Genomic DNA, 15,160 nt, shown 5'->3' with positions numbered 1-15,160 from the left:
GTCGCAGCTCGCCTCAGGAAGGTTGAAGTGCACTCTTCAATCTTCTCTCTTGTCTCTGCTCCAAACCATCAGCTACTTTGCTAAGGTTCTGTCCTTTCAGCCTCCTTCTGGACGGGAGCTTCTGTAAAAAGCTGGCTGCAGTTCGCCATCTTGGCTCCGCCCCTACTCGCGTTTGTTTTTTTCTTTCATGCAATACTTCATGTAGAAGAATGGTCTCCAACCTCGGTGTCCGTAGCACAGTGGTTGCAGCACAGGCCACATACACCAAGGGTAGCAGGTTCGAGCCCAGCCCCGGCCAGCTAAAAACAACAATGACAACCACAACAAAAAATATCCGGGTGTTGTGGTGGGTGCCGGTAGTCCCAGCTACTTGGGAGGCTGAGGCAAGAGAATTGCTTGAGCCTAAGAGTTTGAGGTTGCTGTGAGCTGTGACACCATGGCACTCTACCAAGGGTGACATAGTGAGATTCTGTCTCAACAAAAAAAAAAAGAAAAAAAAGAAGAATGGTCTCCAGTTCCATCCATGTTGTTATAAAATGTATTAGTCCATCTTTTTTTTTTTTTAATGGCTGAGTGGTACTTCATCATATACGTATACCATATTTTATATGTATTAATCCACTCATGTCTTGATGGGCATTTGGGTTCATTCCACATTTGTGATTGTGAATTGTGCTACAATAAACATTCGAGTGCCCATGTCTTTTTGAAAAAATGACTTTTTTTTCCTTTGGGTAAATACCCAGTCATGGAATTGCTGGGTCAAATAGTATGTCTACTTTTAGTTCTTTGAGGTATCTCCATACAACTTTCCATAGGGTTGTACTAGTTTGCATTCCTGTGACTAGTATGTAAGAGTTCTTTTCTCTCTGTATCCACAGCAGCATCTGTTTTTTTGAGATTTTTTAATAAAAGCCATTTTCACTGGAGTTAGGAGATATCTCATTGTGGTTTTGATTTGCATTTCCCTGTGTTAAGCTTTTTTTTTTTTTTCATGTTTATTGGCTGTTTATCTTTTGAAAAATTTCTCTTTATGTCTTTTGCCCACTTGTTAATGGGGTTCTGTGTTTTCTTTTCTTGCTGATTTGCTTGAGTTCTTTGCAGATTCTGGTTATCAGCCCTTTCTCAGATGTATGGCATGAAAATATTTTCTTTCATTCTGTAGGTTGTCTATTTATTCCACTGATTGTTTCTTTGACTATGAAGAAGCCTTTTAATATAATCTGTTAATTTTTATTGTTGCTGTGATTGATTACCTTTAGGATCTTCTTCATAAATTCTTTGCCTAGGCCAAAGAATTGAGTATAAGAGTTTTGCCACCATTTTATTAGAGAATTCTTATAGTTTCATGTCTTATGTTTCTGTCTGTTGTGCATCATGAATTAATTTTTATGAGTGCAGATCCTATTTCAGTTTTTATATGTTCTTGATGAGTTGCTCCTTTTACCATTATATAGTGACCATGTTTGTCTATCTTTACTATTGTTGATTTAAAGTCAATTTTATCTGATATGAGAATGGCTACACCTGCTTTCTTTCGGCTTCCGTATCCATGAGTATTTTTAATCATCTCCTCACCTTGAGTCTGCATGAGTCTTTGTGGGTCAGATATATTTCCTGGAGACAGCAGATATTTGGGTTTTATTTTTTCATCCATTCAACCAGCTTATGTCTTAAGTGGGGCATTCAGAACGTTTATGTGGATTGATAGAACTGATAGGAGGGATGCTGTCCTGTTTGTCCTGTTGGGTAGTAGTACCTTATTGCTTTGTTTTTCCTCTTGCGCTGTTGTTTTATATGAGCTCTAAACTTTAGCTTTTCTGTGCTTTTACACTGGTGGGTGACCATTGTGCTTCCACATATAATGCAGTTCTGAGTATTTCCTCAGGGCAGGTTTGGTCTTGACAAATTCCCTTAGTATTTGCTTGTCTGGAAAAGTCTTTATTTGTCATTTGTGAAAATTAGTTTTGTAGGATACAAGAGTCTAGGCTGGCTCTTCTGCTAAGCAGATTGAAGAATGATTCCCAGTCCCTTTTTGCTTATAAGATCTTAGTTTAGAAGTCTGCAGTTAGCTTGATGGGTTTTTCCTTGTAAGTTACTTAAATATTTTCACCTAATGGCTTGTAGGAGTTCCTTCCTTCTTTGTGTTGACTTTGGCCAGTCTGATACCTATATATCTTGGTGATTGCTTCTTTGCAATCAATCTCTTAGGTGTACATTGAGGTTATTATACCCAGATGTCTAAATCTCTAGCAAGACCAGGGATGTTTTCTTTAGCTATTCTCTCAGATAGATTTTCCAGCCTTTGTGTGTTTTCTTCTTTACCCTCATGGATAACTATAATTCTTATATTTGGCCATTTAATATAATTCCATATTTCTTATAGGCTTTGTTCATTCCTCTTAATTCTCCATTCTTTATTTTTGACTGGCTGAGTTAACTTGAAAGAGTTGTCTTCAGGCTTTGAGATTCTTCTGCCAAGTCTGTTCTATTCTTAAAACTTGTGTGTTTTGTATTTTCCTTAAATGAATTTTTCATTTCCAGAAGTTCTATTTTTTTAAATATATTTAACTCTATAATGAATTTTTCATTCATTTGATTTTTTTTTGTTTCTTCGAGTTGGTTTTTCATTTTCTTTTGGATTGCATTGAGCTTCCTTATAATCCATATTTAGGATTCTTTATCTCTTATTTCAAAATTTTCATTTTGATTGGTATTATTAGGGATCTAGTATTATCTTTTGGGGGGGTTGTCCTTTCACTCTGATTTTTCATACTTCTGGAGTTCTTTCGCTGATTACTTCTCATCCAGGGCAGCTGTCACTTACTACTTTTGCTTAGACGGGGCTAAGCACACATACATACTCATAAGGTTGTGTTTTTGCGTATGTTGGGTAACAACCTTTGGCTTTGCTTGTGGGTGCTTTGATGGCAGTTTGGCTTCTGGATGGATACTTTGGTGTGGTGGTTTTCTCAGTTGCTAGTTATTTGTAGGCTTTAGCAGTGGTGACAGATTCTTTGATGAGAGAAGGTAGAGGTCTTTTGTGTTCCTTTTGCCTTCCCCAGCCCTGTGATCTTCATAACAGTGTGAATTATATCAACACACCCAGTTTAATTTCTGAGACAGTAGATGGTGCTTGTGGGTAAGAAACAACCACACCCGGTATGATTGAGTCAGTAACTTCTGTAAAGTGTTGTGCAAATTGACCTCCCTGTCAGGATGTGGTGCTCCTAGAAGGAACAAGCTACTGCATTGTTTTTGGGACCTGTGACTGTCTCTAGCCCCAGGTGGTCGGTGGGGCCTTGGAACTTCCAAGTATTCCTTATTCTCTACCACAGCAGAGGCAAATGAGGGGAGGGGCTGGTTTGGGTGAGCCTGTGCTCATGCTGGTAAGGTAACTATTTCTGCAGGGGTAAAAGTGGCCTCACTCAGCCAGAAAGTATGCTTGTGGAGGATAGGCCTTCAGAGATTGACTCTGTGGCTGTTAGGAGTAGGTTTGCTCTTTCCCCCTTCCCCTCCTTCACTATTTCCATCTGATGGCTGCCAGCAGGCAGGAACTCAAACTAGTTGAGCTCCCCTGCAAGGTACTAAGGGCTGGGAGCTCCCCATTCAGGATCCAATCCTGGTCTGAGAGTGCAGCCTTCCCAGGAGGGAAGGGGTGTTCCACAAGTACCCAGTAGCTAGGACCCACATGGCACTCTTTTCAGTTCTGCCCCTATAGGCTCTCTCATCTCCTGAGATTAGTTCACAAATCTTCCTTTGTGCTTCTGAACAACATAATCAAGTCCTGAGGGTACAGGATGTGGCTTCTGAGTCTGTCCCCAGGCCTCTGAAAATCAATCTCTGGCCATGCCAAGGAGAAGTGTGCTGGTTCCAACTTGACTGTGGAATACTCAAGCAGAAGTGTGCCCTGCTCTGATGGAGCAACTGGGCAAGTGGTATTAGGGAAGGCTGATGAGCAGGGACAACTGCAGGTCTTTAAGAAGAAAGGTTTGAGCTCCACTCTCTGTAAGCCCCCCTATTGTGGATACACTGACAAAGAGGAGGAAGCAGCTCAATCGTCTCTCTTGGCAGCCTCGGGTGGGGGAGGGGATGGAGAGAGAAAGTTTCTGAATGTGGTGGTTATCTCCCTCTCTGTGGAAGGCAGCCCTCCCAGAAGCCTAGATTCTGGGATCATGTAGATCCCCCCTCCCACCCACTGGTCCCCTGTGACTTCTTCAATCTCTGCCATTGTTGGAAATGTTTGTGTGGGGAAGAAGCAAGATGAAAACTGAGGGGCTGAAGCCCCCTGGAGAGGACAAAGGCACACCAGGAGTGGAGAAACAACATGGTGCCTGCCATCTAGATGGGGTCAGTGGTGATGAGAAGTGCCTCAAGGGGGCTGGCAGCCTGGGGCTTTGTCTTCAGGAAGCTCCTGGTGCACTGGTGGCAGCATCTTTGGGGCTCATGAGAGTAGAAAAGCTCTCCAGAAGCCTAGAAGCCTACTGCCTTCTGGAGATGTGAGGGAGAAAACAAACCTACTCACCTGCCCTTTTTGCTGGACTCCAAGCCTCCTGGGGGTTGACCTCTGCCAATATTTTGCTCCTTCTTGTTCTGTGTCACAACTTATTCCTGTGGAATCTCTTGTAGGTTCTGGCGCTTTTCCCTTGGAATTAACACTCAATCTATATTTGTCAGTTTTTTTTCATCTAAAACTTTTCCTTCTTTCTTAGATGCTCTGGCAGCTGGTGTCTCTGGTCAGCCATCTTCTGATGAGACTTTTCCAAAAGTACCTTCATGAAATTTTTCTGATACTTTATTGAAACAACAATGACAAAAACATGCCAGACAGAAGCGTTTCTACACTGTTTTACATAACAGACCTGATTCTCACTCCTCCCCCAACTTCTGACATCTTATCCACTAGAGAATTACCAATGTTTTGTTAGGCTGGAGTACTTCATATCAGGGTTTTTCAACCTCAGCAATGCTGACATTGTAGATGGAATAATTCTATTTGTAGGATTGACTAGTACATTATAGGATATTTAACAATGTTCTTGATCTACATCAACTCCCAGTTGTGAAAACCAAAAATGTCTCTAGGTATCACCAAACGTCCCTGGGGGGAAAGGCTGTTTCCACTTGAGAACCACAGTTTTAGGAAAAAAAAAAAAAAAAAAAAGAAAAAAAACTGTGTCTAGTATGATGCTAATAGTAATAAAACTAACATTTATTAAGCACTTATTATAGGCCTTTTATCTTATGCTACCAGAACCAGTAGAAAAATTATTATACTCTGCTAAGGTTGTAAGTCATAAAAATATATAAATGTCCTAAACTTAAGTTAAATATAAATATAAGTTACTTTATGTTGGACCATAGCCTCCACTGACTGGATTTCCAAATTATGATGGTACATGATGCATTTGCTACCATTTTTAGTTTCAGGTACTTAAACTGAGACAAAAACTAGATTCTACTTTCCTTCTTGCTTTTTATTAATATATAAGTTTGTCTAATCTTTTAGTTTTCTTAGCCATACCAAATTTAACCACATTTTGACTGGGGATGAGGTAGAGGGAGCAACTAGCTTTTTAAAATGTTTCTAATGCATTCAAACTAACTTTCAAATAAAATCAGTAGTCTTTTACACTCCCAGAAAAAGGGGTGCTGAATATTTAACTATGTGTCATAACTACCCTAAGTACAACACTGTCAGCATACAGTTCATCTGGTGGGACAGGTAGGACATGAGCACCTTCTAGCCACAGCCTTATGCCATGTGATGAGTCAGTATGCTTTTAACTAATTTTACCACTGGGAAATTGGTTAAGAGGTACTGTATGTGCCCAACACTATGTAAAGATCTCTACTTGCATTATCTTTTAATCCTTACAACAACCGTAAGACAAGTATGTTAATATGTGTTAAAGTGTTTCCATCACTGGAAACAATTCAAAGATTGATTTGAAAGCTCAGTGACATCAAAGCATCAATTCTATATATTTAACCCCTTTGTAACAATGAAAATACATCACAGCATTAGGAAGATTGAGAACCACTGATTTAACCCTTTCCAATCTAATGTTTCTGCCAACCACATACTCCCCACCTCTTAGTTGAGGCCGGAAAACAGTTTGGACTACTTGTAAATATCCTACAGTTTTAAAACAGAAAAACATAAATATAAACTGACCTGATGATTTTATCATCTATTTTAGGTAACATAAAATATTTTTATTTACTTTTGTTTATTAAAAAAACCATTATGTTGGACCAGGTCCCGTGTAGGATTGGAAAGGGTTAAAGAGAACCCAAATACTTACTACCTATATTAGTTTCCTGTTTCTGTGCCTAACAAATTACCACAACCTTAATGGCTTTAACAACCTAAGTTTATTATATATAGGTTAAAAGTTTGAAGGAAGTTTCATGGAGTTAAAATGAAGGTGCTGGCAGGGCTGTGCTACTTTCTAGAATTTCTAGGGGAAAAACCATTCCACTCAACAGTCCTTGGCTTGTGACCCTCATATTCAAAGCCAATAGTCACATCTCCCTGAGCATTCATCCCTAGTCACATCTTCCTCTGACTCTGAACTTTCTGCTTCCCTCCTCCACTTATAAAGACCCTTGTGATCATACTGGGCCTTATGTAAATAACAGCACTAATCTCCCTACCTTAATAAAATAAATCTTAGAGCCTTTATTAGGTTTGTTCCCACGTTCCTGGTCCCCCACTTCCCAACCATGAGTGAGTACTGGTAACTGGTACTGAGCTGACCCAATGACAGACTGATCACAGAAGAAATCCCACATGCTTTATTACAGTAAAAATAAAGAAGGAAGCCACACACAAAGTGAAATGAGAAAGCCCCTCAGGCTGAGCACAGGCTGCATTTTATAAGCTCACCAGTTGTCCCACCTTTCTCCTGGCAGGATTGATTTTTGTGTCCTGACTTTTGGGGTGACTGATAGGTTGGGATTATATAACAGTAAGATTCCGTATTCTATGCATGAGTCTTCTCCAGAATTCTTCAGGAAAGCTCTACGCTTGCTATGCTACTTAGGTGGTAATGAGTCCTAGGTCAGTTGAAGGTCACCAAGAACTCCTTACTGTGTACGTTAACCACCAGGGAATAGTTCCCAGCTGTAATTTGATTCCTACTCTCCACCCTTAGCCACTTCCTTGTTACCTGTTTGTCCTCTGCCAGATCTAACACCTTGGAACAGCTTTGAGCCACAGTCTGTATTAGACACCTGTATTAATTTGTTTTTAGTAAACATTTTCACAAGGTGATGAGACTGAAAGTTTGCTATGAGAAGTCAGTCATGATTGAATTACTGAATATATTAGAATTATATTATTTTAATTATATAAAAATTAGCACTCCATAACCCAGGCCCTATACTCAGATCTTTGAGTCCTCAAAGTCCATATACATGGACCATCTGTATAATTACAGATATTTATAGATATATCAGGTGTCCTTTAGTTTTCTAAAAGTTTAGGCTAATCAGTCTCATCAAATTTCACAAACAAGGTTCTAACATACATGTAGATAGGCATTTGTTATAAAATGTATTGGATAGGTGATACTTCAGTGACCAATTTCAAGATGCTGTACAAAATTTAATACTTTTCATTAAAACTTTCTATTTAGGACTCCTCCTGAATGTGCTGTTTTAAATGACTAAAAAACATTAAAGAGACTGTTTCAGAACTATCATTCTGTTTATTTGTCCTGTTCATCCAGATTATATATTTATTTCTGTATGTCTCTTAAGGTGGTTGTCCCTCCTTATGGGACAGGCAATGAATTTAACTGTCTTTTCAAGATTTTTGTAAGTTTTTAACCTAACATTTATTTAATGGAAAATACTGAATTGAAAGCCGTTAACAGTGGTGCCTAAACCAGTATTAACTGACGTATTCAAAGGACTGTCAGTTCCTTTAAAGACTTATAACTAGACTGGAACTCCAAAAAAGAGCTATTAATAAACTCCCAGGATTATAAAAATGATATATTCAACAGTAAGACAATTACAATGGGAATGATATAGTACGTACCACCATTTATTGAACACTACATGCCTGGCCTTTGGTTTATATCATCTCATTTTATCCTTACAACCTGCAATGATAAAATCTTTTTATACATAAAGATCTGGATGTCAAAGGCTAAGCAGTTTGTCAAGCACCACAGAACTGGTCAATGCTGGAGATATGAAGCCCAGTATGTCTCCTTTCAAATTGGTTTATGTTTACTACCATACTTTTTTTTTGAGACAGAGCCTCAAGCTGTCCCCCTGGGTAGAGTGCTATGGCTTCACTGCTCACAGCAACCTCCAACTCCTGGGCTCAAGCAAGTCTCCTGTCTCAGCCTCCCAAGTAGCTGGGACTACAGGTGCCCGCCACAATGCCCAGCTATTTTTTGGTTGCAGCCATTATTGTTGTTTGGCAGGCCTGGGCTGGATTTGAACCTACCACCTTACGTGTACGTGGCTGGCACCTTAGCCATTTGAGCCACAGGCGCCGAGCCTACTACCATACTTGATTTAAAAGTTTGAGTATGTTCTAACATGTTTACCTTTTTTTTTTTTTTTTTTTTGAGACAAAGTCTCACTTTGTTGCCCTCAGTAGAGTACTATGGCTTCGTAGCTCACAGCAACCTCAGACTCTTGAGTTGAAGTGATTCTCTTGACTCAGCCTCCTGAGTAGCTGAGACTATAGGCATCACCATGATTCCCTGCTAATTTTTCTATTTTTAGTAGAGATGTGGCAGGTCTCAAACTCAGGCAGGTCTTGCTCTTACTCAGGCAGGTCTCAAACTCCTGCGCTCCAATGATCACCTACCTCAACCTTCCAGAGTATGAGGATTACAGTTGTGAACCATTGTGCCCAGCCAACGTGTTTCCATTTTTATTTTAAAAATGGCTCAAAGACTTTAAAATTTTATGAACAGTGAAATTTTGTTCTTTGGCATAAAATATTTCAAAACTAGCATCTGAATAAAGCTACATAAATTATGATTCTTATTAGAATCTTTTGCAAAGTTAAAGTTAACAAATTTGACATAATTTATAATTATGTATTTTTAGGTAAAAGGGTAAATTAAAACTTCAGGTCCTAGAGTCTCAACAGCAAAGCAGATCTTTGAGTCTGACCAAAAAACAAACAAAAGTCATGACTATTAATAAATAAATCGAACCAGGTTTAAAACAACTGAGAAAGACCTAACTTGAAACATTTGAAAACTTTAGAATACTTCTCTATGTTATTTTATTTACAATTTTCTGTTACAGGAGATGAGTATGATGTATGTGCCATTTGTTTGGATGAGTATGAAGATGGAGACAAGCTCAGAATCCTTCCCTGTTCCCATGGTATGAGTAATTGCATTCTGCTGTGAATTTACACATAGACTAATTTATATTTAGGTTCAGTATTACAGGGGAAGAGACAGAAAATACTTATTAGCACTCCATAACCCAGGCCCTATACTAATTAATGGTCTCGTTAAAGGATGGAGGTATATTTGTGAAAATTTACAAACTTTTCTTCTCCTGTCCCTACATGATTCACAGAAAAAACTGAATAAGACAAGAAATTAAATATATTCTCAACCGTAGCATATTAACTGAAGATGTATATTTTGTTTCAACAGCTTATCACTGCAAGTGTGTAGACCCTTGGCTAACTAAAACTAAAAAAACGTGTCCAGTCTGCAAGCAAAAAGTTGTTCCTTCTCAAGGTGATTCAGACTCTGACACAGATAGTAGTCAAGAAGAAAATGAAGTGTCAGAGCACACCCCTTTACTTAGACCTTTAGCTTCTGTCAGTGCTCAGTCGTTTGGGGCGCTGTCAGAATCTCATTCACATCAGAACATGACAGAATCTTCAGACTACGAGGAAGATGACAATGAAGAGACCGACAGTAGTGATGCAGAAAATGAAATTAATGAACACAGTGTCGTGGTCCAATTGCAGCCTAATGGTGAACGGGATTACAACATAGCAAATACTGTTTGACCTTTAGAATGTAATTGGTATATTTCTCTTTGAAAAACTTAGGTACATACTGTATTTGATTTTTTTGCTCCCTTCAGAGACTTCTGTAGAAATAACTTATTTTTTAGTATTCTGCAATTTAATCTGAATACTGAAAACAGGCTTTTTGATCCAGTATTTATCTGCAGGAGTATACTTCATTTCACAAATAGACTGGTGCTGTAACTCAAGCATCTTATCAGTTCTTTTGGAATGAAATATTAGCCAAAATATTTTAAAAAAAAAATCCTCAGTGTAGCTTGCAATTAAGAGCTAGATCAAGTATGCAAACGTTTTGTGTTTCACACACCAGGTCAGTGCTGTGGCCACCTAGCATGAGCTAAGCCAACTTCCACCTCCATAAAGTTATCTAGAGTTGTTGAGCTGGAATATATTTGTTCTGGTATTTCCCCAAATTGCCATCATTAGTAAAAGGCAACAAGGTAATTTAGCATTTTTCCTCTTATCAGCACAAAGAAACTGAAAGCTTTTTCCTTCCCATTCCCAAGTAGTCTTATCCTGATAGGAACAGTCTGTACTAGTGCAGATTTCAAAAGTTTTTTTTAATGTTATTAATACTATAGTGTTATGTATGAATTTGATTCAGCCGTTTAAGTACTGGCTAAGTACTGGACATTACTTACTGAATTATACTTAAGAGTTTTGTGGCGTTATCATCAAAGCAAAAAGAAAATGCTGCATAAAAATACCAAACTTCAGCAACTGTTAATACTCAGATCATATACCTCTTAATAAAAAGCAACTTATGCTAATTAGTCCTGCTAAACTATGTACAAAGGAAATTGTTCAAGTATTGAATTTGAAAGTGCTTATATTTAACAGAACTAATGATGTACTGAAACAATGTATTATGAAAAGTAAATTATATTATACATCACTGTAACTATGTAGAAAATATAGACTAATGTATAATCAAAATGCTAAGAATTTTATATGGCCTTGTATGAGGGGAGTTTGAATGTTAATAAACATGTTTTTCACTTTAAGAACAAGTAAATGTTCATTCTACTGAAGTATTACTTACCACATTAGCCTTACTGCTGTAAAGGAATAATGACTGAAGTCACAAGCACATGTGACCTTATAATTTTACACAAGGTAAACTGCCCTCAGGCAACTGAGTAATCCCCACAAATCAGTTAAGACTGCAGCCCAAATCACTGAACACCAAATGGTACATTATGGTACCCTATTGTAAATTATGGTACATCTTTACAGCAGACTTCTATATAGCTTTGAAAGATCAAAGTAGGTGGCTCGGCACCTATAGCTCAGCGGCGAGGGCGCCAGCCACATACACTGGAGCTGGCGGGTTCGAACCCAGCCTCGGCCTGCCAAACAACACCTACCACCAAAAAATAGCCGGGCGTTGTAGCAGGTGCCATAGTGGGCACCTGTAGTCCCAGCTACTTGGGAGGTTGAGGCAAGAGAATCACTCAAGTATTTGAGGTTGCTGTGAGCCATGATGCCACAGCACTCTGCCCAGAGTGATACAGTGAGACTCTGTCTCAAAAAAAGAACGAAGTAGGTATTACAGATACATTTATATTGAAATTGTTAATGAATAAAGGCATGGCATAGAGTAGTAAGCATATTAGATATGTGGAGCCTTTTCTCATTAAAAACTGCATTTTAAAAGAAATGTAACAATAGGAGGGTCAATTTCATATTAAATTGGTTTTTCAAAAAATTTTTTAAAAATATGTCTACTTTAGAAAATAAAAGGTTCAATATCTACCATTTTCCCTTTTCTTTAAAAACAAAAACAAAAACAAAACAAAACATGGGCCTGAGAAATAAGACATCAAAGTGTACCACGGTAGTTAAGCAGTTTGCAATACAATGTATTTGTATGGCCCTAACCTTCTTAAACCTGTTTGGGCATTTGCACAGTTTAACCTAAGGTAGCACGTGAGGACAAAACCCTGTGTTCAGTGTCAGCACATAAATGTACCGTAAGTGACAGCTTTCAAAATGATTAAAATAAAAACTTCATACCTAATACAGCATTTTAAAGTAAAAAGGGAAAGTTAAAATTCAATTAACATGTAACAGTGTAATTGTATTAAATGTTGTATTTCCTCAATCTTTAATTCATGGTTCAGTTCAAGGATCTGGTTCTTGTAAGCTATGAGTGTTTCTGGAGCAAGAAAAGAATTTTGAAATTCCAAACTATTACTTTTAGTTGCAAAAAGAAAATTATCAAGTGTCTTATTTAACAGCACTGGCTAGTTCTTGCTTCTCTTAATATTAATTTGAAATATTCTGTAATTTCACAGTATAACCATACTGCTTTTTGAATAAGACAGTAAATAAAATTAAAGTCTCATTTCTATTTTTTGTTTTTTTGGAGTTTTTGGTCGGGCCTGGGCTTGAACCTGCCACCCCCAGTATATGGGGCCAGTGCCCTACTCCTTAAACCACAGGTGCCCCCCTAATTTCTATTTTTTCTTTTTTGAAACAGAGCCTCAAGCTGTCCCCCTGGGACCATGGCATCATGGCTCACAGCAACCTCCAACTCCTGGGCTCAAGGAATTCTCCTGCCTGTGCCTCCCAAGTAGCTGGGACTACAGGCATCTGCCACAATGCCCAGCTATTGTTTGGTTGCAGCCATCATTATTTGGCAGGCCCAGGCTGGATATGAACCTGCCAGCTCAGATGTATATGGCTGGCGCCTTAGCCGCTTGAGCCATAGCCACAGAGCCCCTAATTTCTATTTTTAAAAACATTGTTTAAGGCGGCACCCATAGGTCAGTGGGCAGGGCACTGGCCACATACACTGAGGCTGGTGGGTTCGAACCTGGCTGCATCAGCTAAAACAATGACAACTGCCACACGCACACACAATACCTGGTGTTGTGGCAGGGGACCTATAGTCCCAGCTACTTGGGAGACTGAGGCAAGAGAATCGCTTAGGCCCAAGAGTTGATGATTGCTCTCAGCTGTGACACCATGGCACTCTACCCAGGGTGACATCTTGATACACTCTGTCTTTGAAAAAACAAACAAAGAAACCTTACTTAAAATTTTTCTGTAGGCTCAGCACCCAGAGCACAGTGGTTACAGCGCCAGCCACATTCACCGAGGGTAGTGGGTTCGCACCGGCCCAGGCCAGCTAAACAATGACAACTGCAAAAAAAAAAAAGCCAGGCGTTGTGGCAGGCTAATCTCAGCTACTTGGGAGGCTGAGGCAAGAGAATCACTTAAGCCCAAAAGTTTGTGAGCTGTGACGCCATAGCACTCTACTCAGGGTAACAGCTTGAGACTATCTCAAATAAATAAATAAATAAATAAAATACAAAGCAAAATTTTTCTGTGGGAGCAGGGAGAAGGGTAAATCCCCACCCAAAAAGCATATTGCACACTTTGAGTGAGGGACACAACTATGATTTTAAATATTCAAAAGCAAACTATATAACCAAAACGTGTATCCCCATATTTTGAAATACAAAAAAAAAGAAAAATCAAAAATTTTCTGATTATAAGAATAATATTTAAAACATAGGATACCAAAATACAGTTACCTGGAAATTTATCTCAGAGAAAAATGTACCTTTTGGTACCTTACCTTCAGAAATACACATGTAAAACACACATGTATCATATACTGTATGTATTTACACTGTATATAACGCCTGTTTACATCCTCATATTACTTAACATTCATTGCTGAGCATTTTCTGTCATTCTTCACATACCCCTTAAAAGTACCTTGTAGAAGTTTTATAAGTTCGGCTAACCTAAGTAATGCTGTGTAATGGACTTTTCTGGTATACAAATTTATATAGCTTCATCAGCAAAATTCCTAGAAGTACAAAGTACACGTGTGTATTTCCTGAAGTGTTTTTCTACTGTAATTGTCCATAGGCCAATGATTAGATTCATTATTTACTGTTTTAGTGATACAGTCACCCTTTACCTTCTCCTACTCCCTTACCGACACTTGTACTGCACACACCCCTCCCTTTGCCTACTTATAAGTAAGGGTTTGACAGTTTTGACCATCACTTTATTTAGTCATGCTAATAGTTCTTTACAACTCAAGTGTGAATGTATATTACTAAAAAATCTCAGATCATCACAATCCAACTACCAAATTTTTACTTGCCCAACCTTAACAGCAATCTTAACGGATCAAGGTGATACCACGTTTTTATTGTATGTCCAACTTCCAAAGCAGTTGTATTTTCCACATGCACAATCAAATCCAGAACTGATGCCTGACAATTTGTTGAAACAAATTTTAGTTATACACAGTATATTTTATATAAGGCAAAGATATTAATTCTTATTCCCTAACTCACTGTTTTCTCAAGGAATAGCATACAGGCCACTTAAAATGAACCAGACTGACACAGGGATTTCCTGGGCTTATGGAATCTCTACCTCCAGGGTGAACCCCCAAAGTCCAGAATCTGCATTATAACTAATTTATCAGTTTCACCTAAGTCCACTAACTTGTGAGCACCCCTGCTCTATGTTTCTGCTTGATGGCTGATGGCAATAATGATTGATCAGAATAGTCCAAATTTACAAAGTTTTTCGATACATACCAGGAATCTTATGGCTTCTGGGATTAAACCTATTACATACCTAAGGTCACTACTCCAAAACCAGAAAATGCAAATACATCCTATTTCTATTACATGCTGCCTAAGAAGTGTCTTCTGCTCTTACGTGAAAGGAACCCAGCTGGCTGACTTCAGCCTGCCAAAATAGCCTCCAAACCTAAAGTCAGATGACACTGTAATATAGAGGACTCCATATAATGCAGAAACCCTTGGTGTGGGGGTCTTTATTGTCCTCAGATTTTACATTGAGAGACCAGCAAGAAAAGGAAAATATTTATTTTTAGCTGATAAGTCAAGTTTTTCGCACGTAAGCCTGAAATGACTAAAAGCCATTTTAAATCAAAGCCCACTTAAAAAATACTCCCAGGCACGTTTTATTTACAATAACTACTTGAAATGAAGTAGGCCGTTAGCTGAATGTTATTTTAAAATTTTATTTTTGCAGCAGACTTTGCCTATTCTCTATATTCCCCATTGTGTTAGAAATCAACTGTTTAACAGTAAGCCAACAACTTACAGAAACAACAGGAGTCTGGAG

General features: G+C 38.5%; 1 protein-coding gene across 1 annotated transcript in view; it reads left to right on the top strand.

The window, feature by feature from the left end:
• RNF13 (ring finger protein 13) overlaps window positions 1–11,037 on the top strand; it is a 140,006-nt gene extending 128,969 nt beyond the window's left edge. The window contains exons 8-9 of the mRNA XM_023508278.1: window positions 9,286–9,366; window positions 9,648–11,037. Coding sequence (XP_023364046.1) covers window positions 9,286–9,366; window positions 9,648–10,012 — 446 coding nt within the window. The 3' untranslated portion in view covers window positions 10,013–11,037. The remainder of the gene's footprint in view (window positions 1–9,285; window positions 9,367–9,647) is intronic.
• Window positions 11,038–15,160: the final 4,123 nt, after the last annotated feature.

Source organism: Otolemur garnettii, unplaced genomic scaffold (genome assembly GCF_000181295.1).
Source record: "Otolemur garnettii isolate 467f Iridium unplaced genomic scaffold, OtoGar3 scaffold00236, whole genome shotgun sequence".
In the NCBI taxonomy this organism is placed as follows: Eukaryota; Metazoa; Chordata; class Mammalia; order Primates; family Galagidae; genus Otolemur; species Otolemur garnettii.
This window is presented reverse-complemented; position numbering and strand designations above follow the sequence as displayed.